This window comes from Acipenser ruthenus, chromosome 34 (assembly GCF_902713425.1).
Source record: "Acipenser ruthenus chromosome 34, fAciRut3.2 maternal haplotype, whole genome shotgun sequence".
Classification (NCBI taxonomy): domain Eukaryota; kingdom Metazoa; phylum Chordata; class Actinopteri; order Acipenseriformes; family Acipenseridae; genus Acipenser; species Acipenser ruthenus.
The window spans coordinates 12,629,916-12,655,197 of NC_081222.1; the positions used below are offsets into that span (position 1 = coordinate 12,629,916).

General features: G+C 37.8%; 1 protein-coding gene across 10 annotated transcripts in view; it reads left to right on the plus strand.

The window, feature by feature from the left end:
• The window catches only part of LOC117966878 (hepatic lectin-like), a 34,062-nt gene that overhangs the window by 5,831 nt on the left and 2,949 nt on the right, over positions 1-25,282 (plus strand). For 2 of the 10 annotated variants that reach the window (XM_059007038.1, XM_059007044.1), the window contains exons 1-7: positions 16,356-16,503; positions 19,640-19,793; positions 22,449-22,574; positions 23,443-23,544; positions 23,791-23,835; positions 24,430-24,471; positions 24,890-24,934. In XM_059007038.1, coding sequence (XP_058863021.1) covers positions 19,685-19,793; positions 22,449-22,574; positions 23,443-23,544; positions 23,791-23,835; positions 24,430-24,471; positions 24,890-24,934 — 469 coding nt within the window. In that variant the 5' untranslated portion in view covers positions 16,356-16,503; positions 19,640-19,684. Of the gene's footprint in view, positions 1-617; positions 720-926; positions 972-4,065; positions 4,108-4,241; positions 4,293-5,097; positions 5,247-5,816; positions 5,924-6,371; positions 6,789-16,355; positions 16,504-19,639; positions 19,794-22,448; positions 22,575-23,442; positions 23,545-23,790; positions 23,836-24,429; positions 24,472-24,889; positions 24,935-25,282 lie in introns of those variants that run through there. The other 8 variants (XM_059007045.1, XM_059007047.1, XM_059007049.1 and 5 more) reach the window with 7 other exon arrangements.

Here is a 25,282-nt window from a genome sequence, read left to right on the forward strand (position 1 = left end):
GTTATATACTAAAAACAAAACAAAAACGAAAAGATTATATATATATATATATATATATATATATATATATATAGATATATATATATATATATAGATATATATATATATATGAATGATGTTAAATAAACAATCTAAATTATGTTCATGTAGTTTTTGTTTTTTTAAATTGTCTCAATCCTAAAAGTGACGCAACATTTTTAGCCATATCTGTATGTACTGAAATAAGTTTATTTAAGTGTTCAAATAGTTTGTCATTTATACTTTATACTTTTCATCTATGAAAACTACAATTCAGTATATTAACGTAACACTATGCAGGCAGCCCAGGGTAAGTTATTTATTCACTGGTTCCTAAAACAACATTTCACAGATATTCTACTGTGTTCACGCTTTCTATTGAGTTCACAATTAGCACTTAATGGAATGAAAGTCAAACCACTGTTTGTGTGTTCTGTGCTGAACAGGAAGCCTGAATGTCACTGACCTCAGTGTACATTACCCGAAACACCAAGAGAAATGTATCAAACAAAGACTTCAAAAAAACAAACTGCAACTACAGCTATAAAGAACTATTTTGAAACTATTTATTGTGAATTATTGTTATTATTATTTTCCAGATCACAATGTCTGCGGAACCAAATCGATTGTGTTTCTCTACGTTCTGCTGATCGCTAGCTCTGTGATGTGGGCGGCTCTGCTCTCCTTGCTGTTTGTGAAATGTAAGTATGATGAGCCTCAATAAAGGAAGTTGAGGTTGAGGTTCAGGTAGTGGTGTTTGAGTGGAGAGTCCTTCTCTGAGTGCAGACTGGTGATTTCAAAAACCACACAAATAAACCAGAATGTTTACTGCAATTTCAGTGGAATAAAAATAATAAATACAATCAAAAATTAAGAGCCCCACATATGATCTGCTTTCTTGTTTTCAGGCACTGCAGAAATACAAACCCTGAAAACTCTCCTGACAGAAAAAGGTACATATCCTTCGTTTTTCATTTTTGAAAGTCCTGTGAATTGGCCCTCTGCTCCACTTTGGCTATGATTGTAGATTTTTACATGGGGCTCTTAGCTGGTAGGATGTCAGATCCTGAGAGATGTCATGTGCACCAGTACAAACTCAAATCCAGACTGGGATTTCTGATGCCCGAGCTCCAGTCAAACCAAATAGGGTGTCAATTGAGGAAACAGCCTAGGTGGCTGAGAAATATTTGTTACCTGGAATTGTTTGTTAGCCTGTTTAAATAATATGCTATTGAGAAACAACTGTAGAGCGCACATAATAGTATATTAAAGTGATGTTTATACTGGGGGTGAGCCGAGAACTCAGATCTCACGTGCATCCGTTACAATCGTTTAATTAAATCAGCTCCTGCTGACATTTAGAGCTATGGATTGAGAAAGTATCTATGTGATAAAGAGGAGAAACTAATACTTCAAAGATAGATTGCACGATGAAGTAAAAATTACTTTCTGAATGAAAATCAGAGCCAAAATATTAAAGCGTTGTTTAGCTTTTTTATTCACACGTCCTTGTTCATAAATCGGTTTCATAGCGGGTCACAATTGCCACTGTCATTACCAATAAACCATTGTGGAAGCGACCAGTGAAGGTCTGATGAACCAGTTGACTCCATGAAATCTGTGCTGGAAACTTACTCGGAGTAAACAGAGATGACAGAAATGAGGATTTATATTGGAGGTACACTCCCCGTACATAGAAAAATGAGTGTTCAAAACTGATTCATGAATAAAAATATCAAAACATCATGATGCTAAAGAAGCTACAGCAGCTACACGTGCAGCACACTAGGCAGCAATGGTGCGCAATGTGTTTTGTTGTAAACCCAACAGCCTGCACAGAAACACCTTGGGATGTATTTGATAGTCAAATTATGAACATCAGGGGCTCCCGAGTGGCGCATCCAGTAAAAGCACTCGCTAGAGTGCAGGATGCGCTCTATAGCCGGATGTCACGAGTTCGGGGGGAGGGAGGGCTAGGTCAGCCAGGGTGTCCTCGGCTCACCGCGCACCAGCGACCCCTGTCGTCTGGCCGGGCGCCTGCGGGCTTGCCTGTAAGCTGCCCAGAGCTGCGTTGTCCTCCGACGCTGTAGCTCTGAGGCGGCTGCACGGTGAGTCTGCAGAGTGTAAAGAAGCGGGCGGCTGACAGCACTTTCTTTGGAGGACAGCGTGTGTTCATCTTCGCCCCTCCCGAGTCAGCGCAAGGGTGGTAGCGGTGAGCTGAGCCTAAAAATAATTGGGCATTTCAAATTGGGGAGAAAATAATAAAAAATAATTGGCAACGACTAAATTAAAAATAAAATATATATATGAACATCAAGTAGTCTAGGAGGAAGACACACCACAGCCCTGCAGATATTGTTAGTGCCAGGTGATCTATTGGATTAGTTTAGAGTGTCGCATTCGAGTCTTATGAAGGTAAAACTCCAGAGGGAACAGTACTCCTAGTAGCTAATTTTCATGCACTGGGCCCGAGTGAAATTAATACAGTGAATCCACTAAGACATCTATAGTTCAGGCAATGAATGTATGCTTACCTTTCTCTTTGAGGTGCAATTGATTCAGAGCGGCTTGGTGACATTAATCAGCAGGTAAAGGCTTTTCAAGCCTCAAATCAGAACCCAGAGGCTGGGTTCGATTTCTCACGCGCTCAGTTGAGGATCAGAGGTCGGAAAAAGAATGCTTTGGTATTGTTTGATTTAAAGTTTTTATGTCCAATTTTTCAGTTGCCTACCCATCTTTCATGATGTCGCCACAACCCCCCTGCTCATGCAGTATGTGGTTACAATGTGTCTGCTAGCTATCAAGCTTACCTAAATGTTTAAATTCACACTACAAAATATTTAACATGTTTAAGCAAAATGCACATACTACTCTAAGTAAATGTAATTATAATACATAAGTTTAAGTAAATATAAATCATAAGCTTATCACATGTAATAAAGTTTAGCATGTTAATTATACATCTTTACCTTCACAGAAAATAGACTTCAGCCTATTTCCTCAAAAATCTGCCTCTAGCGAGCGATACTGCAAGACCAAACCACACACTGACCTTCTGACTGATAAAAATACACTATCTAGATGGCTGTTACTGGGTATAAGTTTGTTTGTCAGAGAAAATGGTTAGTTAGCAGCGTTGCTGCTTCACTGAAAAGGTTTTAAAAGAAAAGACAGCTATAGTTAATCTTTTAGAGAAGACTGGTGCTAGTGACCAGAAAGCATGGGTTTATTTTTTATTATAGAAAATGCAGTATGTAACTATACTTTATGATATAAAGTATTTAGCAGCAAGCAAGCTCTTCTCTTCAGGTCAAGAGGGACCCCATCCTTTTCTGTTCTCCTCTTCTCCCTCAAAGGCTGGTCTCAGGCATCCAGTATCTTGCATCACAGGTCTGGTGATCTCTCTGTGGTTGGCACCTGTAATGTACTGCGCCTCTCTCATTCAGCTCCCTACACTGCAGGCATACCATGCTTCCCATGGCTCCCCAGTCTACTGGCTTTTTACACTTGAAGCAGGTTGCTCTTATTATGTCCTTGCCATTGAAATTAACCACTGGCTCTCCGGAACTAACCTCAGTATAAACACAACATCTTCCAGGGGAGCAAACTGTGCAAACTCTCTTTTTAAACGGGCCTGTCTTAGCTGGCACTTGTCACAACAACAATCTGGGTGTCTTGGAGAAGCTTGTTTATTCTTGGAATTTCTCACTCTCAAACCAAATCTTGCGGAATCCCCTGCAGGACTGTTATGGAAAGTCCTGTACTTGTCCATCTCAGTCTGCTCACATAAACACACTAATCTGGGCACACCACGGGCCAGTTTAATGTCTCTAATATAATATGGACTTGCCTCCATATCTGTCACTTTCCACTCCTCTGTGTGTAGTCAGTGGGTATTTGCAACAACAGATTAGACAAGGAGCCTCCCTGAACACCAGTATTTATTTGATGTATTCTCCACACCGTGCCAGGCTCAAGGGTTTTGATTAATTCCATGACAAGACTTCTCATAACTTCAGCTCAGTGATCGGATGTCTTTTTTCACAGATTCTCAAATCGTGGCAAATTTTGAGAATTACATTTCTAAAGGTAAGTGTTAATGTGTTGGCGTTTGATCTGCGTGCTGCAGGCCACAGTTATCTTTTTATGTGAAGTACTTTACCAATTTCTGTAGGGTGGAGATTTCTCACAGCACCAGCTCACTGATTTGTGTCTCTTTTCAGATTCTCAGATCATTGAAAATGTTACAAAACTGGAAGAATATGTTTATAAAGGTAAGTCCTAAAGGCAGAATTGCTAGGGATTGTACATGTTTGCTATCATGTCGTGCATTTCATTTGCTTACAGAATGTTAGTGTTGCATTTCACAGATAATGAGTAAATATTTAAACCAAAGCGAACGTATCTCTGCATTGCACTGAATTCCCTACTAGGTCTGAATCCAACATGAAAAATGTGTTTGTTTTTCAGAGTGGTAGAGACATTCTGTAGTCGAACCTACAGCATCCCCGTGGGGTGTCGAGGAGTTAACCGAGGCTGACTGTATATATATTGGTTTGGTGGAGAAGTCGGGGAGGAGTGTTTCACCAGTGTTTTTGACCTGTGTTTTTGTAAATGTGTCGTGAAGGTGAAAGCCCAGCTTACAAGTGTTCATTCTTCCAACTGGGGCAGGATAGCGCTGTGGCCCAAGATGTTAGGGCAGTAAAGGAGACTCAGAAGCTGCAGTGAAGCCCTGTTTGCTCACGTTTATTAAACAATTACAAACCAACAGGGCCAAAATAAAAGATTCAAACAAAAGGATAAACACATATAAGCTGGGCATTCACCTTCACTACACCATTTACAAAAACTCTCACCCCAAACTCCTCCACCAGAGGAAGGATTTAGCCTCCCTTTTATATACACATGGCCATTCCCCAATTAGCACTCAGTTACCTAATTAGGGAATGGCCACACCTGTGATTGTTGGCAGGGACAGATTTAACCCCATCCCTGCCAAACGTAGCCCTGTTTACACTGGCAGGGGGTCCGCCTGCCACACCCAGCATAGTAATCCTGCCCCTCAATTGTTTTCTCCAGTGTGTGCCAATACCTGCAGTGGTAGCTGGAACTTGTTCAATGGGGCCTTCTACTACTTTTCCAAGGAGAAAAAGGGCTGGAAAGAAGCACGCACATTCTGTCAATCCCAAAACTCAGACCTTGCAGTGATCAACAGCGACGAAGAGCTGGTAAGAGACAGTTAGTGATTATCAGACAGTATACTTCCCCCTCTGAAAATGAAAATGATTGCCTAACGTAGCAAAGCCCCTGCAACCTGTTGCTCAATTTACAGGTTTTGTGAGGCTTCAATAAAGAACTCGAGTCGGCTCAAATAAAAGCACATTACTGAAAAAACTTTCTTACAGAACTTTGTGAGCCCCTGATAAAACAAACCAGCGAAACGAAGCAAGCCTAGAAAAACATCACAAGTTATTTTATTGTTATTATGAATTAATCATTTAGCGGATATTTTTTATCCAAAGCGACTTACAGAGAGTAGGGGGTGAACTATGCATCAACAACTGCTGCTGCGGAGTCACTTCCAATAGGACCTCGTTTGTTTGACGTCTCATCCGAAGGACGGAGCACAAGGAGGTTCAGTGACTTGCTCAGGGTCACACACAGTGTGTCAGTGATTGAGCTGGGATTAGAACAGGGAACATCCTGGTATCAAGCCCTTTTCTTTAACCACTGGACTACCAAGCCTCCGTTTTAATCTCTGCTACATATAAATACTAATAATGCAATTGTGTTTTTAGAAATATCTACAGGACAAAGGACCCGCAAAAGAACTGTGGCTTGGACTGAGTGATTCAGATAACGAAGGCACCTGGAAGTGGCTGGGTGGACGTGTGGTTGAGAAGAGGTAAGCACTTGGAGCGATGGGTTCCTGACCTTAAAAACTCCACCAAGGTGGTCATGTTAAACAAACACTGACCCACAGTAAAGTACAATGTCCCACTCGTTCACATTTCCTTTGGAAAGTATATCATTCATGTTATTTTATTGTGTCCAAATTCTGCACAAGCTTCCTCAGTCCCCTCTTTTGCCAACTGCTTCCCACGCCCCTTCCAAAACTAGAGAAACGCTCCATTAAACCATAACTCAGTTTGACCCTTCTTGAAAACGAGACCGCTTTCTGTCCTGAAAACATTTGAAAGAAAACGCCCAATTCTAACTGCGACCACAAGAACTGAACTGAAGAGGTCCCTAGTGAACGCACATTTTCAATCCTTATGGGCATCTGTGACATTCTTGCAATATTGTTTATAGGGAATTCTGAACCAAATAACTTGTGTGGTTTTATTGTTTAGATTGTGGCATAAAGGAGAACCAAACAACTATGAAAACAATGAAGACTGTGGGCTGCTGAGCAATGGCCTGCTAAATGACTTAACATGTGAAGCAAAACTGCACTGGATTTGTGAAAAGTGACTTTGAAATCCTCTCTGCTTTATTTTTCACAATACCTTTTTAAATCATTCAGAAATAGTTTAAATCTGGCCTGGGTTGATACGGACGATGACCAGGATCATGCACGTTGAAATTGTTCTGTTATTTTATGCTTGTATGATTTTGTATTCCTGTTTTCATGTTTGCTGTTAGTGTTTCTGTCCTGTTTGAATGATTTATTGATTTTTGTAAAGTGTTATTTCTCTTGCCAGGACCCCCTTGACACTGAGATGTATATCTCAAGGGCTCTGTCCTGCTTAAATAAATACCATTGAAATGTGAACAAGACTGCTGTGGAATGAATCGTTTTATAATAGGAAACTAGGTAAGAATAATATACAGAGGAGCCAATGTTCTGGAAATTCACACCAAAGAGCCCGCCCCGCTGACTGTGATGACATCAAGAGCGGCCAATAGAAAACTAGGATTTGAGAATATAATAAAACACCATCACTATAACCTGACCTTTAACAGTTTCATCCTAATATGTATTATTTATATATATATTCTGTGTGTGTGTATATGTATGTGTGTGTGCTTCAGAAAACGTAATCACTTTCAGTTTTTCGTTTAATATTCACTTTTCTTTAGTAACTTCCAGTCTTCAGGTTTTCCACTGTCTTCATATTCAGTGTTGTTTATTGTATCCAGGACTGGCAGTAGTGTTTGTAAAACAAACAGAAACAGATTGCTTGTAATCCACACTCAAGTACTAGAAAATCCACTTTACAAAACAATAGAATAAAAGAGAAATCAAAAAGGATGGATCGCTTCTATTTGGGGAGAGCAATGGCACGTTTCAATCCCTCAATGGTGTAGGAGACTGAAGGCTACTGAAACAGCTGTTCACAGAAATCACTCAGTCCAGTCCAAGCACACAAACAGGGCTCCCCAACCTGCCCTGGTCAAGTTCAAAAATCTTACTGACCTTTCTTAAAAGGGCAACAACAAGTCTCTAATTAAAAGGGCAACCACCTTGACACCTTGTGCAGGTGCTGGTAAAACGTCTATGGGGAAAGATAGAAGCATAGTGTAGCTCACTCCAGAAGCGCAATCTTCAGGAAACAAGATGAAAATGGCATTTCTGGATTCACAAGGAGGACACTGACCATGTGGATGACCAGATCCAACCTGTCAGAACATTTTAAACCCCGTTTCGTGCTCCTCGTTGCACAAATAAGAAAGTTGGCGTAGTTTTTTTTGCGGGACGTGTCCCTTGTACCTTAAAGGGTTAAAGAAAGCTATCGCAGCACAGATTAAGAAGACTGCGGCTCCCTTATCGATGATAATCAGACAAATCGCACACACCCACTGTTTAGTCTGTAGGCTGGTAAAGTTTATGTGTTCCCATTAAAGCTACAGTAGCATAAGCTGCAGAGTACAAAAGAAAATGTCAAGTAATCGTTTTTTCTGGATTAATTCTAACAACGAATAACATTAATAAAATAATCTAAACAGTGCAAATACTGTAACCTGGCTAAAACAATAGAAAATCCATTCCAACATTACAGTCTTCCCTGCTCGGGTAGAAACGCCCTCATTTCTCAAATTTAAACAAATCAACACAAAGAAGTCGAAGTAAAATTATTATTATTATTATTATTATTATTATTATTATTATTATTATTATTATTATTATTATTATTATTATTTTCTTTACTTCAAACTTCAATCTCACAATTCTGTGTGGAGTCTCCCTGCATGTTTTATTCAAAGGGTTATTACTGATAAAATGGAAGAATCAAAAACACTAAACGATAAGGATTAGATCAGGCGTTTCTCATAAAGAAAAAAGCTGTTTCTTCAAAATGCATTTACAATCCCAGGCAAAAGCTGAACTTTGATATTGTATATGAAGATAAAGTAACTGGATGTAGCTGAGATGCTCATTCCATAAGCCTGTGCTGCACTTCCATTAGCTGTATAGATGAAGCATGATTTTGCATTTTAAAACATCTTGCACTACTTTAGATGAGAGAAAGTTCCTGGGTCATTTCACCTCAGCAGTGTCACCTGGGCCAACAGGGAAGCAGGTGGAGACAATGACCAAGCCAGTGCAACACTGACCGAAAGCCAGGCTTGCAAACTGAGGCATGTGTTTCCAGTACCTGTGTTTCCTTCAGCAGCATATTTGAGACCTGCTCTATATAATGAATGGGAGTTTAAAGCAAGGAAGATTTAGGGAGGTATTTTTCAGAGCTGCACCCTCTCTCTGCCATTCAGTCCCAGGTCTCTCTCAAGCAGAGGCTGAGACCGTCACTGAGCTAGCCTACACTGCCACCTAGTGGCACTATGATGAATAACAGAATCACAACCCCTTCGTAAAATCAAACAGTAAGAAGTGCTGTTATATTTCAGTTTTAGTAGTATTTCATGTTAGATTTCGAAATGTCACATTTTTCAATTTGTCAGTTTCTTCGTTAAGTACACAGAGCAGTATGTAATTCAATATGTTAATGTAACATTATTCAGCAGGTTTCATTTGACTTTATGAAGCAACATTTATTAATTCTATCGGGTGATGCAAAAGTTTTGACCATAGCTGTACAAACATATTATGAAATGTGTTGACAATTAAATATTGAAAAGTTAATTGACTAATTACAGTGACTTTAATTGAAGTAATTTGTTGCCACTGTGAGAAGCTCATTTGAACAGAATACTGCTAATTGCAATTTTGACCAGTTATGTGCTAGACATGATTAAAAGGGGAATGGGGGATTGGAATTGATTTCCAAAAGAAATTGGAATTGGAATTGGAATTGGAATTGGAATTGGAATTCCCCTGACCCTGGCTTCAGTCATCCTTTGCTAGTGATTTGCACCATTTCTGTTAGAGAAGCTGGCTGAGGGAGTTTCTTACCAGCTCTTGTTGGGTTTTGACCATTGCAAGCACAGCGTCTTGATAGTAACAGAATTCCTTTGCTTTCTGCCAGTCCCTCTCGCCCTTGGAAAAGTAGTAGCACTTTCCACTGAACTCCTTCCAGTCACATGGGCAGGTCCTGAAGTCACACACTAAAGACAGCATGAAGAACAGGAATCATTCAAGAACTATTGCAAACGAGTGAGCGGAGACAGTAAACACAGCACTGAATGTATTTATTCATCCTATACAATATTTTTGTTAGTGTCTATAGGTCTATAATCTTTTTATCGTAAGTCAGCTGACTTTGCAAGAGGCATTATTTTAGTTAGACCTGTCTCGCAATCCGCGAGTTCAGATTTCTTTACGTACTCTTTTTATTTGCTCAGCATACACTCTTATCTCAGGGGAGACGTTAGGAGGACAGAGATGTTATTACTCCTAGTGGGATATAGTTCGTGCTCTGGACCCGCAGTATATTCGGATGACCAATATAGTACCCAAGAAATTGACAGACTCATGTATCTAAAGTGCCTTTACGAATCAGAGTATGATCAGTACTCCTTCGGTTTATTAACGGTTAAATATTGGATTGAGTAGCTACAGGCTACTTCATATCCCCAGCTGACAGACGTTCTGGGTAGTCCAGTGTCTTAACAGATATTAACGTTAACACTTTAATACATCTTTATGTATTCGTGCAGCCGGCAGGCCTGGCCGCGACCACGACACTAAATACACCCAGTAGCCTCTTTTCAGCACATTCAACAAATGTTCTCCTATCCTCTAAACATAGCGTGAGTCCCTTATAGCAATACATGCAATACATGTGAGATAAAATAATAATTGATTAATGCTTACCCTTTAATATAGATCGTAAAAGGATATGACTGTCTTCACCAGGCAAATTAAACTGAGTTAAATCAGTTCAATTGTGTTTTTGGTTTGCAGAAGATGGACCACCTTGCCCTGTCTGGGATGAGTGTGGTACTCCATTGAAATTACTCTGGAGTTAAATAGGTTTTTCGTCTCATTGGAATACATGGGACGCCTCAATTAAATCCAATCATTAATCAGGTGGGACAGTTCTTATCCATTTTACAAATAATAGTTTTCAAAAGATCCGGACTAACTTTTCAGAATTAATAGGCGTCATGTACTCAATAAATTCAATACTTCATATTTGTCTAACTCCAAACCTATGATCTCATTTCTTTGCTTTCCTCCGAGCCCCTCCTTTATCTGAAACGTTAAGTGAACCAAGGTTCCCAGGATCTTGGTTTATAATATAATATAAAAACACTACTGCATGCAAAACACTAATTTTATATGTGTTATATATAAGAGATGTTCTTAATATGTGACATCATCTTCTAAGTGATTATATTATGCTAAATTAAAGGTATGTGTTTCTTTTAACTTCATATTGTTTCATCATTTTGTTAATGAGTCAGTTTTGATTCCATATACCATTGTCTAACAGAGTATTTGACACAAGTTTGTCTCATACAATATTCAAGTCATTTAGTTTCACTAAGTTTAAGTGGTAATAGTTTTCATTACAATTATTTATCCATTAAGAGATGCACTGACCAGGCTCTGACCTGTACCTCTCTGGGAATATGTTACTGCTAGCAGTTTCCACAGTCTCTTGTTTTTTTCAAGGTCAGAGTCTGTGCAAAGCACTTTATTAGATATATGACCTGTCCATTAAGCCATGAGTTGTGCATATTATTTCAAGACATTTACTTATCAGTACTAAACCACTAACTTAACACTTCATCTCTATGAGGCTTGCAACTCTGCTGAAGTGGAACCCAAGGACATTCCCTCTTTCTAGATAAGAAGAGAGGCCCCGGTTTCACTGCAGCAGTTTCAAATCACCGCATTATAAGGAATCCATCTGCCATAGACAATAGTATAGTGGATTAATAACAAGGTACATTATAGTATATTATTACAAACTTAACACAAAACATAACACAACACCTTTTAACTTCTATACTTCAATGGATATCATAATGTCTAGAAGTCTTATTGTTCAATAGAAAGAAGAATAAACTTGTACCATTTTCCCATTTAAGTAAATCGAATACTGCTCCAGGTTTTAATCTTCTTATCACTACAGCAAGGTCTTGAACAAGCAATAATACTTGTCAGTTTTAAATAATATGTTTTCTCATTATAGCAAATACTTAAAACATATTATTAATCTTATGAAATAACTGTTATGAACTATAAACAGTTTCAATTAGCACTGAACCTGTTTCATTATAAGATAATCTTTCAATTAATTTACCTCTGTTTATCAATTGCTATAATATTATTTTGGTGAATCCCTTTTAGGATTTAAATCCAAATATAGGCCCGTATGACCCTTCTCTTTGTTCATACAAAATCCAGCCGAGACAGGATTTTTTCTCAAGACCTCTGGATTGTTAGTTAATCTTTTGGTCATAAAGAGTCTCTTCTTATCTTGTGCTTTTCTTGACATAAATTTGTAGATTAACGTTCACTTTTAGCCGGAATGGTGCTTTTTATCAAGCGTCATGCTTTCTGAAGATTAGATATACTTGTGGTAAATCGTTCATTATATATATTTTCTTAGGGATTCTCAGACCACTAAGTATTTAATTGAATACATGTGTAATTCCAAACAAGAGTGGACTGACCTATTTCATGGAGCAAGAGAGCCACCTACTAGTGGTACAAGGATACTCTTTCTTTATCCTTCCTAATATCTTTGACACTTCATTTTATAATACATTCCATATTTAAAATTGCCTAGTACATATTCAGCATATCCATATGTTCCCAGCAGGATTCAGCTTCTGTACCAGGTTTCGCTCTTAGTTGTTTCCACAAGAAGTCCCTTGATCCAATGTTTCTCCATCACAGGTGTGGATTTCCATGGCCTGACTTCATTCCTATAAGATACTTGGACACGTTTAGCTGTAAATATTATTTCTTTATATTTCCTTTTGTTCGCACAGAGTCACTTTGCGAGGTACGCCTTCCATCCAGAACACTGAAGGAGGCCAAAACTCACTGTTATTCATATTTTCTGGTATCCAATTACTGTTCTGCCTCACATCATCAGTTGGCAGACACAATACAACTGAATCTGATTCAATTGATGAACCAACAGCTGTAGCTACCGAGATCCTCCATGTCAAAGGACTCAATATTTTACTGACCAGCCTAGCTGATTCAGCGTCACTTGCGACATTTCCCCCTCTTGGTTCCTCAAATGAATCAGATTCAAACCAAGACTGAGTCCTCATAAAGGCCACAAATAGAGGAAAGCTGAGGTGCAGTACAACAGTATTGTTTACATGAGTTATAAAAGTTCTCATTAGTTTACTTACATTTTTCAAATATTAACACGTTTCCAAAATCCTTACTGCTTCATGGAATGGATATTTATCATTCCCCACATACTGAAGTTACACAAATATATTTCTTTCTATACCATAAGGTCTGCTGGAAAGGTATTTAAAGATCATCCTATATAAATGAAACCCCATTAATTACTATGACATAAAGAACATGTTCAGCAAATTTCAATGCTCATGCTATGGGTCCTTGTTTATTTATTTTATTATTTTATAATTTTATTCTTTAATTTTATTTGTATTTTTATTACTATTATTATTATCTGGGAAAGCAGCTTGTAACAGAGAAAAACCGCTTGCTTCTCGATCAATGACCTGTCTCACCTTTCGGTTATTTATTCGCAAGATCTCTATTGAAATATTTTATTTTGTCTTATTACAAGCAGATATATCTGTTATAATTAATATATCTCATATATCTGAATAAACTGCAAAGTGTCTTAAAATGTTAAAATGTTCTCAAAATGATGTTACAAAAACCCATAGGTCTTAACAAAGTATACATAATTACTAAAACCAAGACAGGCTCAACTATCCTTGAAGTTATTTTCATTTCAAACTTATAACATTCTATTGCTTACAGCATCATACCCTATTAGCTGCTTCCACTGTACCTGTACCTAAGGAGTTAATCTGGCTTCCAGCTGGCTTGCTTATCAGTGTTGCTATGGTTTCCAAGCAAGTTTTACTCCCCTTTTTTCAATCCTGGCCATAGATTCAAAAAAGTTAGCACATATACATTTGAAACACATAGACCAAATTCCATATCTCCTTCATTTGTCAAAATGCCTGGAATACATCAAAACTGAATTTAAGAAAGTGTTAAAAGGAAACATATTGATTGTACTCTCCCCTTTTCTTTCTTTCTTTTTTAAATAGTTTAGCAATAGAGAAGCTGCTTGCTGTATTTCCAGAGGACAGTGTATATTAACACACTTTCTCAATAAACAATCATAAGCATTTTTGTACTTTCCAAATTGCTCTCTAAATCTCTGTTATTTTCCTTTGCATGGTTTTTGCTTTACTTATCAAGACAATAATTCTGTTACATTCCTTTTATGAATATAAAAGTTTCAGTTTTATTTTAATGATAGCCAAATATATCCATTAAAACAATTACATGTATAGTATAAAAGGTTTTACTTTTATTACTATTCAAATGTATTATTACTCATTTTGATTTCAAATTTTATTAATTTTTTCCAATTCATGTAATAAAATAAAACCATGTCAGGCTTCACTTGTAACCATTACAGAATTACTAGTAAACTACAATAACAATGTATTTATTTATTTATTTTGTTAACAGAATTTCATTTATTTAAATTATACTCTAGTTAAATAGTATAATGCATTCTTTCTTTTCTTAAATGATCTTAGCCAAATTAATAATATGTCTTTTAATTTTTCATGCAATTTATAATCCAAATATTTATTTTTGATTCATGAAAATATTTTCAATATAATATTTCCAGGTACAGTTCTTAATCTGTTCTATTTGCACAGTCACATTATCAAACAAAAGTCTCTCTGCCTTACCTCTGCCTGCCTGCACTGGCAAAGTAACACACTCTATCTGCTGTTCTTATATTACCTCAGTAGTTGTCAGCTATTTTCTTTATGTTTTTGGTATCTCCTACTTTTAAGGAGTGGTTCCACAAAATCCATCATTGCTTTTTAACAAGGGCTATTCCCTTTCAAATCTGAGCATAGGTTCCACTGTCCCTCTATTGTTTTAATTGTGTTGTAGACAGGGCAAACATCTTCTGCAAACCTCCACAGTTTCAGCATATAATTCAGGACACCAACATTCACGTAACTGTCTTAAGATTCCCCTGAGTGCACTATATAATGCATCTACTCCTTAGTGAGCTGTCTGTAATATGATCTGTCAGCTTGCTTCAGGAGACACTATCTTTTAGCTTGTTTCAAACAGTTTGTATAAGATCCCCTGTTCCAGCTGGCATCTGTCTCCATCAGACGGATATTCAGACAACAGTTGGCTATCAGCAAGCAAACTAATAAGCCTTGCTGCTGATGCTAGGTAGGTCAAATTTTAATAACTTTGTACTGCTTCTTATGCCAGTTTATCAGCATGATTATTTCCAATTATTGTTACTTCCTTCGTTCGAACCCGACGGAAATTCCTATCCCACAGATTGGCCTGCTCTCAATTGTCTGACAGGATGCATCGGTAAAGATCAGACAGTCAGGCGTAAATGATTGCCCTGCTGGAACTGTTTGTTCCTCCCATTGTTCAAATGGGGGAAGGTGCTGGAATTTTTTACTGAGGTTAGAGGTTAGCTCAGAAACTGTGTTATAGACTATTTTTCGGATTAGCTAGCAAAGTAATCCATCTATTCCACATTAAATTAAGCGCTTTCGTGTTTATCAGTGATCCTTTAGTCAGGGTAGCTAATCCTGGGATATTACTGAAAACTTCAATAAGATCGTCCTGAGCTAAATTGAACAAAGATGCCATTACTTTAGAAAGGGCAGTTATCAACCTTTCTTCGTAACAAAACTGCTGTTCAGTAGAGGAGAAATTGAAACCCAAATATTTAATTGGCATTTCATCTCCTTTATTCCTTATGACAGCCTGTTCTCCAATGTGGAAGTGAGCTTCTAAAGGCTTACCACTCACTCTAATGGTAATGTCTTGTACTTTTCCTATTAGTATTTTCACATAATTAAACAATTCCATCACAACCTATAACTAGTTGTTCGTCTTCATTTTCATTTTCAGGGAAGAGATACTGTTAACCTTTTCTTTGTAAATTGTACTCAGATTCATACTCTAATCCTTAATCTAATTTAATTTAATTTAATTTAATCCTAATTTAATTATTTATTTTCATTTAATTGTATTTAATTATTTAATTTAATGTCATTATTTATTTATTTTTTCTCTGTATTATTTTATAAATTTCAATTTTTTAAATAATCTTCCACCTTCTCTATCACAATTTCAACTGCTTCTGGTGCTGATGGGTTAAAAATTAAACATCTGCTATATCACTCTATGTTATTTTAGGTCTGCTCTCTGTGCATTCCTGCTCGCTGGGCTCTCTCTGCAAGACCCCCTCCTCATTATACATACGAGTTGGTGCAGTCTGTGAGCTCTCGCTCTCCTTGCAGGTTACCGCCCCTCTGGGTGAACTAAACATTCCTTACTTGCATTACAAGATAGGCTGTATCAATGCTGCTAGCACTGCTTTAATTAATTTGACTAAATTCAGCATTCCCTTCTGTAGGACTACCTGAATCATAGCAAATGAAATGCATGTAACAAACTGGTTGCAGTTACATCCATTCCTCATTTCTAACTTTATTTATTTATTTTTTTTTCTAATCCAATCGTAATTTTCTTTCTGAATTCTTAACCCGCCTGCATCAGACAGGGCTCTAGACACCCCCCCCCCCCCCCCCCCCCCCTCCATCATAGCTTCAAACAGCCAATGTATTATACATAGGTGATCTAATGTATTCAGCGCTCTGAGTTTTTCAGAGGTAGTTCCTTTCTGTGCTGTATCCTACTCCCTTTAGGACCTGATCGCAAGTCACATGAATTAGTGGGTGAAGCCGGTGCTCTCCTCTCACTCTCTGCTAGCTGCAGCTTCCCGAGACAGACTGAGTTTACTCTTGCAGTTTTTTTTTGTTTTTGTTTAAATCAGATTTATTCTTTTAATTGCTTAATTTGTTTTTCTTTTTCTTTTTTTCTTTGGACCTATTAAGGCAAGTAACAGCTTTCTTCCACATACTCAATTTTTTATTAGCAGTCTCTTTCCCTACTTCTGACTGTGTTTTCATCTTTAATTTTATCCATATTTATCATACTCTTATATATATATATTATCTATAACTATTTTTCCCTATCTTCCACATTGTCGTCCATTGCAAGGAGTTCCTGAGTCGTTTTCGTTTTATAGACGTTTCCAATTAACCTAAGCTATTATTTATCTATAATAGCCTGTTCTTTTTCCCCTCGTATTTGCTAGACTTAATTACGGGAAGGTTTGTGCACGGGTAACGTCACCGCGTATGTTTGTCTAACTCCAAACCTATGATCTCATTTCTTTGCTTTCCTCCGAGCCCCTCCTTTATCTGAAACGTTAAGTGAACCAAGGTTCCCAGGATCTTGGTTTATAATATAATATAAAAACACTACTGCATGCAAAACACTAATTTTATATGTGTTATATGAGAGATGTTCTTAATATGTGACATCATCTTCTAAGTGATTATATTATGCTAAATTAAAGGTATGTGTTTCTTTTAACTTCATATTGTTTCATCATTTTGTTAATGAGTCAGTTTTGATTCCATATACCATTGTCTAACAGAGTATTTGACACAAGTTTGTCTCATACAATATTCAAGTCATTTAGTTTCACTAAGTTTAAGTGGTAATAGTTTTCATTACAATTATTTATCCATTAAGAGATGCACTGACCAGGCTCTGACCTGTACCTCTCTGGGAATATGTTACTGCTAGCAGTTTCCACAGTCTCTTGTTTTTTCCAAGGTCAGAGTCTGTGCAAAGCACTTTATTAGATATATGACCTGTCCATTAAGCCATGAGTTGTGCATATTATTTCAAGACATTTACTTATCAGTACTAAACCACTAACTCCATAAACCTTAACACTTCATCTCTATGAGGCTTGCAGCTCTGCTGAAGTGGAACCCAAGGACATTCCCTCTTTCTAGATAAGAAGAGAGGCCCTGGTTTCACTGTAGCAGTTTCAAATCACCACATTATAAGGAATCCATCTACCATCATTAGACAATAGTATAGTGGATTAATAACAAGGTACATTATAGTATATTATTACAAACTTAACACAAAAACATAACACAACACCTTTTAACTTCTATACTTCAATGGATATCATAATGTCTAGAAGTCTTATTGTTCAATAGAAAGAAGAATAAACTTGTACCATTTTCCCATTTAAGTAAATCGAATACTGCTCCAGGTTTTAATCTTCTTATCACTACAGCAAAGTCGTGAACAAGCAATAATACTTGTCAGTTTTAAATAATATGTTTTCTCATTATAGCAAATACTTAAAACATATTATTAATCTTATGAAATAACTGTTATGAACTATAAACAGTTTCAATTAGCACTGAACCTGTTTCATTATAAGATAATCTTTCAATTAATTTACCTCTGTTTATCAATTGCTATAATATTATTTTGGTGAATCCCTTTTAGGATTTAAATCCAAATATAGGCCCGTATGACCCTTCTCTTTGTTCATACAAAATCCAGCCGAGACAGGATTTTTTCTCAAGACCTCTGGCTTGTTAGTTAATCTTTTGGTCATAAAGAGTCTCTTCTTATCTTGTGCTTTTCTTGACATAAATTTGTAGATTAACGTTCACTTTTAGCCGGAATGGTGCTTTTTATCAAGCGTCATGCTTTCTGAAGATTAGATATACTAGTGGTAAATCGTTCATTATATATATTTTCTTAGGGATTCTCAGACCACTAAGTATTTAATTGAATACATGTGTAATTCCAAACAAGAGAGGACTGACCTATTTCATGGAGCAAGAGAGCCACCTACTAGTGGTACAAGGATACTCTTTCTTTATCCTTCCTAATATCTTTGACACTTCATTTTATAATACATTCCATATTTGAAATCGCCTAGTACATATTCAGCATATCCATATGTTCTCAGCAGGATTCAGCTCCTGTACCAGGTTTCGCTCTTAGTTGTTTCCACAAGAAGTCCCTTGATCCAATGTTTCTCCATCACAGGTGTGGATTTCCATGGCCTGACTTCATTCCTATAAGATACTTGGACACGTTTAGCTGTAAATATTATTTCTTTATATTTCCTTTTGTTCGCACAGAGTCACTTTGCGAGGTACGCCTTCCATCCAGAACACTGAAGGAGGCCAAAACTCACTGTTATTCATATTTTCTGGTGTCCAATTACTGTTCTGCCTCACATCATCAGTTGGCAGACACAATACAACTGAATCTGATTCAATTGATGAACCAACAGCTGTAGCTACCGAGATCCTCCATGTCAAAGGACTCAATATTTTACTGACCAGCCTAGCTGATTCAGCGTCACTTGCGACAGACCACAGGTTTTGTAAGTTCACTCTGTATTTGGGTGTGTTTTGCAGCACGCTTGAGATTTTAATTAGTTGGTTTACACTGAGTCATGGGTAGGGCTGTATTTTGTTCATGGTAAAAAAAACACCCTGGCTAAAAAGAGGTACTTCAAGATATTTCATGATTTAAACATAATAGTTATTAAAGCAGAAAAATAGCGTTTGTCACATGCAAAGTTGATCATTTTCTCTCGAGTTATATTATACAACAATTGTTCCTAAATATTGAAATGCTGACCTGAAAAACAGTGAATGTTAAATTGTAATATTTCACTTTTTATGTGTCCATAAAGACATAATTTTTTCACTCTCAGTGAATTATCAAACAAAATGAAAACATAAATAAATGTAAAAATAACAACACATGAAATATCCCCTTCTTGTGCTGGACAGAGCGATCTATAGCGGAAATATTTCCGATCTTTGAAGTCATTTTAAAGAAACCGTGCAGCTCTATGCTGTGTGTGTTCAATCATAGCACACAGCCGATCAGGGATCTGAGTGCTTCACCATTTTAACACAAACACATTGCCATCTCAATAAGCAATTTTCAGTCTGATTGTAAAAAGGACTAGTCAAATTACAACCAAAAAGATCTATATACCATATCATTAACGACACTAAACCTTTTGAAACTCAAGTAAGCTCTTCATCATCCTACTTCTGCTTTTTCTGAGCGAGATGTTTGTGGTTATCACTTTCTGTTGTTCTTTGAAACACAAATTTTCTGTAGTGCTTTAAATAAAGACTTCCTGGGAGAGTGCTTCATAACTGGTGCATGATCGGTGTGATCTGCAGCATGGCTGACGATGTCTATGGAAACAGTGACTTCCATCAACAAATTGGAAAAAGAAAACACAGCGACAGGGAAAGATACCAAGCTCCAGGTACATCTCGTCTCTTATCTCTGATCTAGGGTTACTTTAGGCTTAGGTGTGACGGGATTGTAGTATCTTGTCATGGGAGTAGCTGTGTTATATAGTAAAAAAAAAAATATATATATATATCTATATATATATATATATATATATATATATATGTATATATATATATATATATATATATATATATATATATATATATATATATATATATATATATATGTATGTATATATATATACACACACTGCTATGCAAAAGTCTTGGACACATTCAGGAGTTACAATGTATATGGATGTTATTATTATTATTATTATTATTTATTTCTTAGCAGACACCCTTATCCAGGGCGACTTACAATCGCAAGCAAATACAAAATACATTCAAGTGTTACAATACAAGTAATACAATAAGAGCAAGAAATACAATAATTTTTTTTTTTCAAGTGTGACAAACCACAATTCAATAATACAGCAGATAATAGTGAAAGTTACATCAGGATATGATTAAATAGTGATAGTTACATCAGGATATGATTAAGTACAAAATACTACAGGTTAAACACTTGGCAGATTACAATATTCTGAAGTACAGGATTAAATGTAGTAAAATAGGGGGCAGATAAGAGCAAAATAAAGCATATTTAAATGAAGGGTGATAGTGTCCCAGGATACAACAGAGGAGTTCTACAGCTGCTGTTTGAAGAGGTGAGTCTTAAGTGGGCGCCGGAATGTGGTCAGGGACTGGGCAGTCCTGACATCTGTAGGAAGGTCATTCCACCACTGCGGAGCAAGGGTGGAGAAGGAGCGGGCTCGGGAGGCAGGGGAGCGTAGCGGAGGTAGAGCCAGTCTTCTAGTGCAGGCGGAGCGGAGAGGTCGAGTGGGGGTGTAGGGAGAGATGAGGGTCTGGAGGTAGCTGGTTGCAGTCTGATCAAGGCATCTGTAGGCTAGTACAAGAGTCTTGAACTGGATGCGAGCGGTGATCGTGAGCCAGTGGAGCGAGCGGAGTAGTGGAGTAGCGTGGGCGAAGCAAGGCAGAGAGAACACCAGGCGGGCAGCAGAGTTCTGGATGAGATGGAGCGGACGGGTGGCGGATGCAGGGAGGCCAGCCAGGAGTGAGTTGCAGTAGTCTAGGCGGGAGAGTACCAGGGCCTGGACCAGGAGCTGGGTAGCATAGTTGGTGAGGAAGGGTCGGATTCTTCGGATGTTGCTCAGGAAGAATCGGCAAGTGCGTGCCAGAGTGGAGATGTGCTGGGAATAAGAGAGGCAGGGGTCCAGGGTGACTCCAAGGTTCTTAGCGTAGGAAGAGGGAGAGAGTGTGGTAGATTCCAGAGGAACAGAGATAGAGAGATCAGAGGAGGGGGAGGAGGAGGGAAAGAAAAGGAGGTCAGATTTAGAGAGGTTGAGTTTGAGGTGATGCGAGTGCATCCAGGAGGAAATAGCAGACAGACAGGTAGAGATACGGGAGGAGATGGTGGAGTCAGAGGTGGGGAAGGAGAGGAAAATCTGAGCATCATCAGCATAGAAATGGTATGAGAAACCATAGGATGCAATGAGGGGGCCCAGGGAGCGGGTGTAGAGAGAGAACAGGAGAGGACCCAAGACTGACCCTTGGGGGACTCCAGTTAAGAGTGGGTGAGGTGTGGAGGTTGCTCCACACCAGGTTACCTGGTAAGTGCGGTTGGAGAGGTAGGAGGAGAACCAGGCCAGAGCAGTGCCAGAGATCCCCAGGTCAGCAAGAGATGATAGTAGAATAGAGTGATCAACAGTGTCAAAGGCAGCAGAGAGGTCGAGGAGAATTAGGACAGAGGAGAGAGAGGCAGCTCGGGCACACTTAAGTGAGTTGGTGACAGACAGGAGGGCGGATGTTGTAGCATCAGCGGTTTACTCCGGTCCTCCGCTTGTTTCTGCTGTTGTGCAGCTTTGACTGTTGTTGATGCAGCTTGGTTTGGGTGGGAGAGGTCAGGCTTTTCGTTTAGCGGTCTTTGGTTTGCGTTGATCAGAGTCTTCAAGAACTTATGATCACAGCAACTCAGGGTGAACTGTTCATGGACAGCTGATGTGAGGTGTTGTGGTGGTTATTCCATCACAGCTACCCTGTGGTTCTCAACGGGGGGGGGGGGGAGCGAAGCAATCCAAGGATGGGGGCTTTCTATATATCAATAGAAAGGCCTTCAATAAATGAATTGGTGTAATATTATGCTAGGGCTTCATTTTTGTAATTTATTTTAGATGTTTAGTTTGTGAGATGTTTGTTCAAAATAAAAGTGCATTCTCAAAATTACGTTTTCATTTATTCCTGAATATTGTGCATATTTTAAAGACAAGAGAATTTTTAAAGAGACACAGTATTTAGTAAGTAAGGGGTCTGAGAGGGGAACAATGTGCAATACAATCCCAACACCCCACTTCTGTAAAACACAAGCAATTACACTGAAATAATAACAAGTTCATTTCTGCCAATACACAATAACATATTATATATATATATATATTTTTTGCTGTGTTTTTTTTTTTTAGGTGTTTGCTGAAATATGCATAAAGTTGTCTTCGAAATCCCAAGTTTGTTCCTGGGCAGTGATGTAGAAAACGCAGTCTGTTTTGCTTGCTATTGTGATCAAGTTTTGCTAAGTAGGGGGTCTGTTGCATTTTTAATTTCAACAGCAGGAATGGATGATGAAGATGATGAAGCCGACTATGAAAATTTTGAAGATTCCATTAAAATGGAGGAGAAAAAAACAAACCAAACAGAAGCATTCAAAGAGGAAGTGAAATCACAGGCAGCCACAAGTAGGCTATTTATTCACTGGTTCCTAAAACAACATTTCACAGAAATTCTACTGAGTTCACGCTTTCTATTGATTTCACAATTAGCACTTGATGGAATGAAAGTCAAACCTCTGTTTGTGTGTTCTGTGCTGAACAGGAAGACTGAATGTCACCGACATCAGTCTTTATTGTGAAAAGTGTTGAATTTAAGTCAAGGGAAGTAATGTTAAAACTTTACAATCCATTAGTAAGACCTCATCTAGAATATAGTGTTCAGTTCTGGTCACCTCGTTACAAAAAGGATATTGCTGCTCTAGAAAGAGTGCAAAGAAGAGCAACCAGAATTATCCCGGGTTTAAAAGGCATGTCGTATGCAGACAGGCTAAAAGAATTGAATCTATTCAGTCTTGAACAGAGAAGGCTATGCGGTGATCTGATTCAAACATTCAAAATCCTAAAAGGTATTGACAATGTCGACCCAGGGGACTTTTTCGACCTGAAAAAAGAACAAGGACCAGGGGTCACAAATGGAGATTAGATAAAGGGGCATTCAGAACAGAAAATAGGAGGCACTTTTTTACACAGAGAATTGTGAGGGTCTGGAACCAACTCCCCAGTAATGTTGTTGAAGCTGACACCCTGGGATCCGTCAAGAAGCTGCTTGATGAGATTCTGGGATCAATAAGCTACTAACAACCAAACGAGCAAGATGGGCTGAATGGCCTCCTCTCGTTTGTAACGTTTCTTATGTTCTTATGTACATTAAACACCATGAGAAATGATTTTAAATGTATGAAACGTAGACTTAAAAAAAACAAACTGCAATTACAGCTATAAAGAACTATCCTGAAACTATTTATTGTGAATTATTGTTATTATTATTATCCAGATCACAATGTCTGCGGAACCAAATCGATTGTGTTTCTCTACGTTCTGCTGATCGCTAGCTCTGTGATGTGGGCGGCTCTGCTCTCCTTGCTGTTTGTGAAATGTAAGTACGACGAGCCTCAATAAAGGAAACGCAGCTGAGGTTCAGGTAGTGGTGTTTTAGTGGAGAGGTTATAACCTCAGTTCTCCTTCTCTGAGCGCAGACTGGTGATTTCTAAAACAGTTTTAAAGTATTAATCAAAAACCACACAAATAAACCAGAATGTTTATTACAATTTTAGGGGAATAAAAATAAATAAATACAATAAAAAATTAAGAGCCCCACATATGATCTGGTTTTTTTTTTCAGGCACTGCAGAAATACAAACCTTGAAAACTCTCCTGACAGAAAAAGGTACATATCCTTCGTTTTTCATTTTTGAAAGTCCTGTGAATTGGCCCTCTGCTCCACTTTGGCTATGATTGTAGATTTTTACATGGGTCTCTTAGCTGGTAGAATGTCAGATCCTGACAGATGCCGTTCGTAGCGCTATCGCTAGATGACCAGACACCGAGAGCGCCACCTTGTGTTTAAAGAGGGCAACGTCCTCTTATTTAAATACCTTGACTTTGGGTTCCCTAGACACTTTTTTTTTTAATTGACAATTTGGCACAGAGCAAAAAGAAGCAAAGACAAAGAGGGGTTTCAGTATAAGAAATAATGAATTAAAAGATTAAAAATGTGAGGGTAAAGTTCCCCTAGGAGGTACATTTCAATAAAACAAACACTGTAACATTTAAACACACACAAGACTGGGTTTGTTGTAAACCCAACAGCCTGCACAGAAACACCTTGGGATGTATTTGATAGTCAAATTATGAACATCAAGTAGTCTAGGAGGAAGATACACCACAGACCTGCAGATATTGTTAGTGCCAGGCGATCTATTGAATTAGTTTAGAGACTTCTCATAACTTCAGCTCACCAATCGGATGTCTTCTTTCACAGATTCTCAAATGAGGGCAAATTTTGAGAATTACGTTTCTAAAGGTAAGTGTTAATAGCATGATGTTTGATCTGAGTGCTGCTGGACACAGATTAAAAAATAAGATTATGCATGTTGTCTTTTTAAAATGATATCCTTATATTAGTCAGCACATGTTTTAAATATATTTATTTCAATTTAAGCCAAAAAATGTAATCTGCAATAGTATTTTTTTTTTTGGTACATAATGTAGTTACACGTTGTATTTTTTATTAACTTTCTTCGGGTATTGGTGTTTGAGTTGTGAGGTTATATCCTCAGTTCTCCTTGTCCGAGGGCAGACTGGTGATTTCTAAAGGAGTTTCAAGTATAAAAAACCACACAAATAAAGCAGAATGTTTACTGCAATTTCAGTGGAATAAAAATAAATAAATACAATAAAAAATTAAGAGCCCCACATATGATCTGCTTTCTTGTTTTCAGGCACTGCAGAAATACAAACCCTGAAAACTCTCCTGACAGAAAAAGGTACATATCCTTCGTTTTTCATTTTTGAAAGTCCTGTGAATTGGCCCTCTGCTCCACTTTGGCTATGATTGTAGATTTTTACATGGGTCTCTTAGCTGGTAGGATGTCAGATCCTGAGAGATGTCAGGATACTAATCGCCAGGTTTTCATTTCTAAAATTACCATAGAAAGAAAGGAATCCTTCAAGGCAGGGATTTAAATGGACGTTGCAAAAATTATAGTCAAAGAAGTGATCTTTTGAAATACCAGAATATCCACGAATAATGTTATAAAAACTAATGTTTGCCAGTACTGAACTAACAAGCATGTCAGCAACATCCAGCCCCCTGCCAGCATCGTAAATTCAAA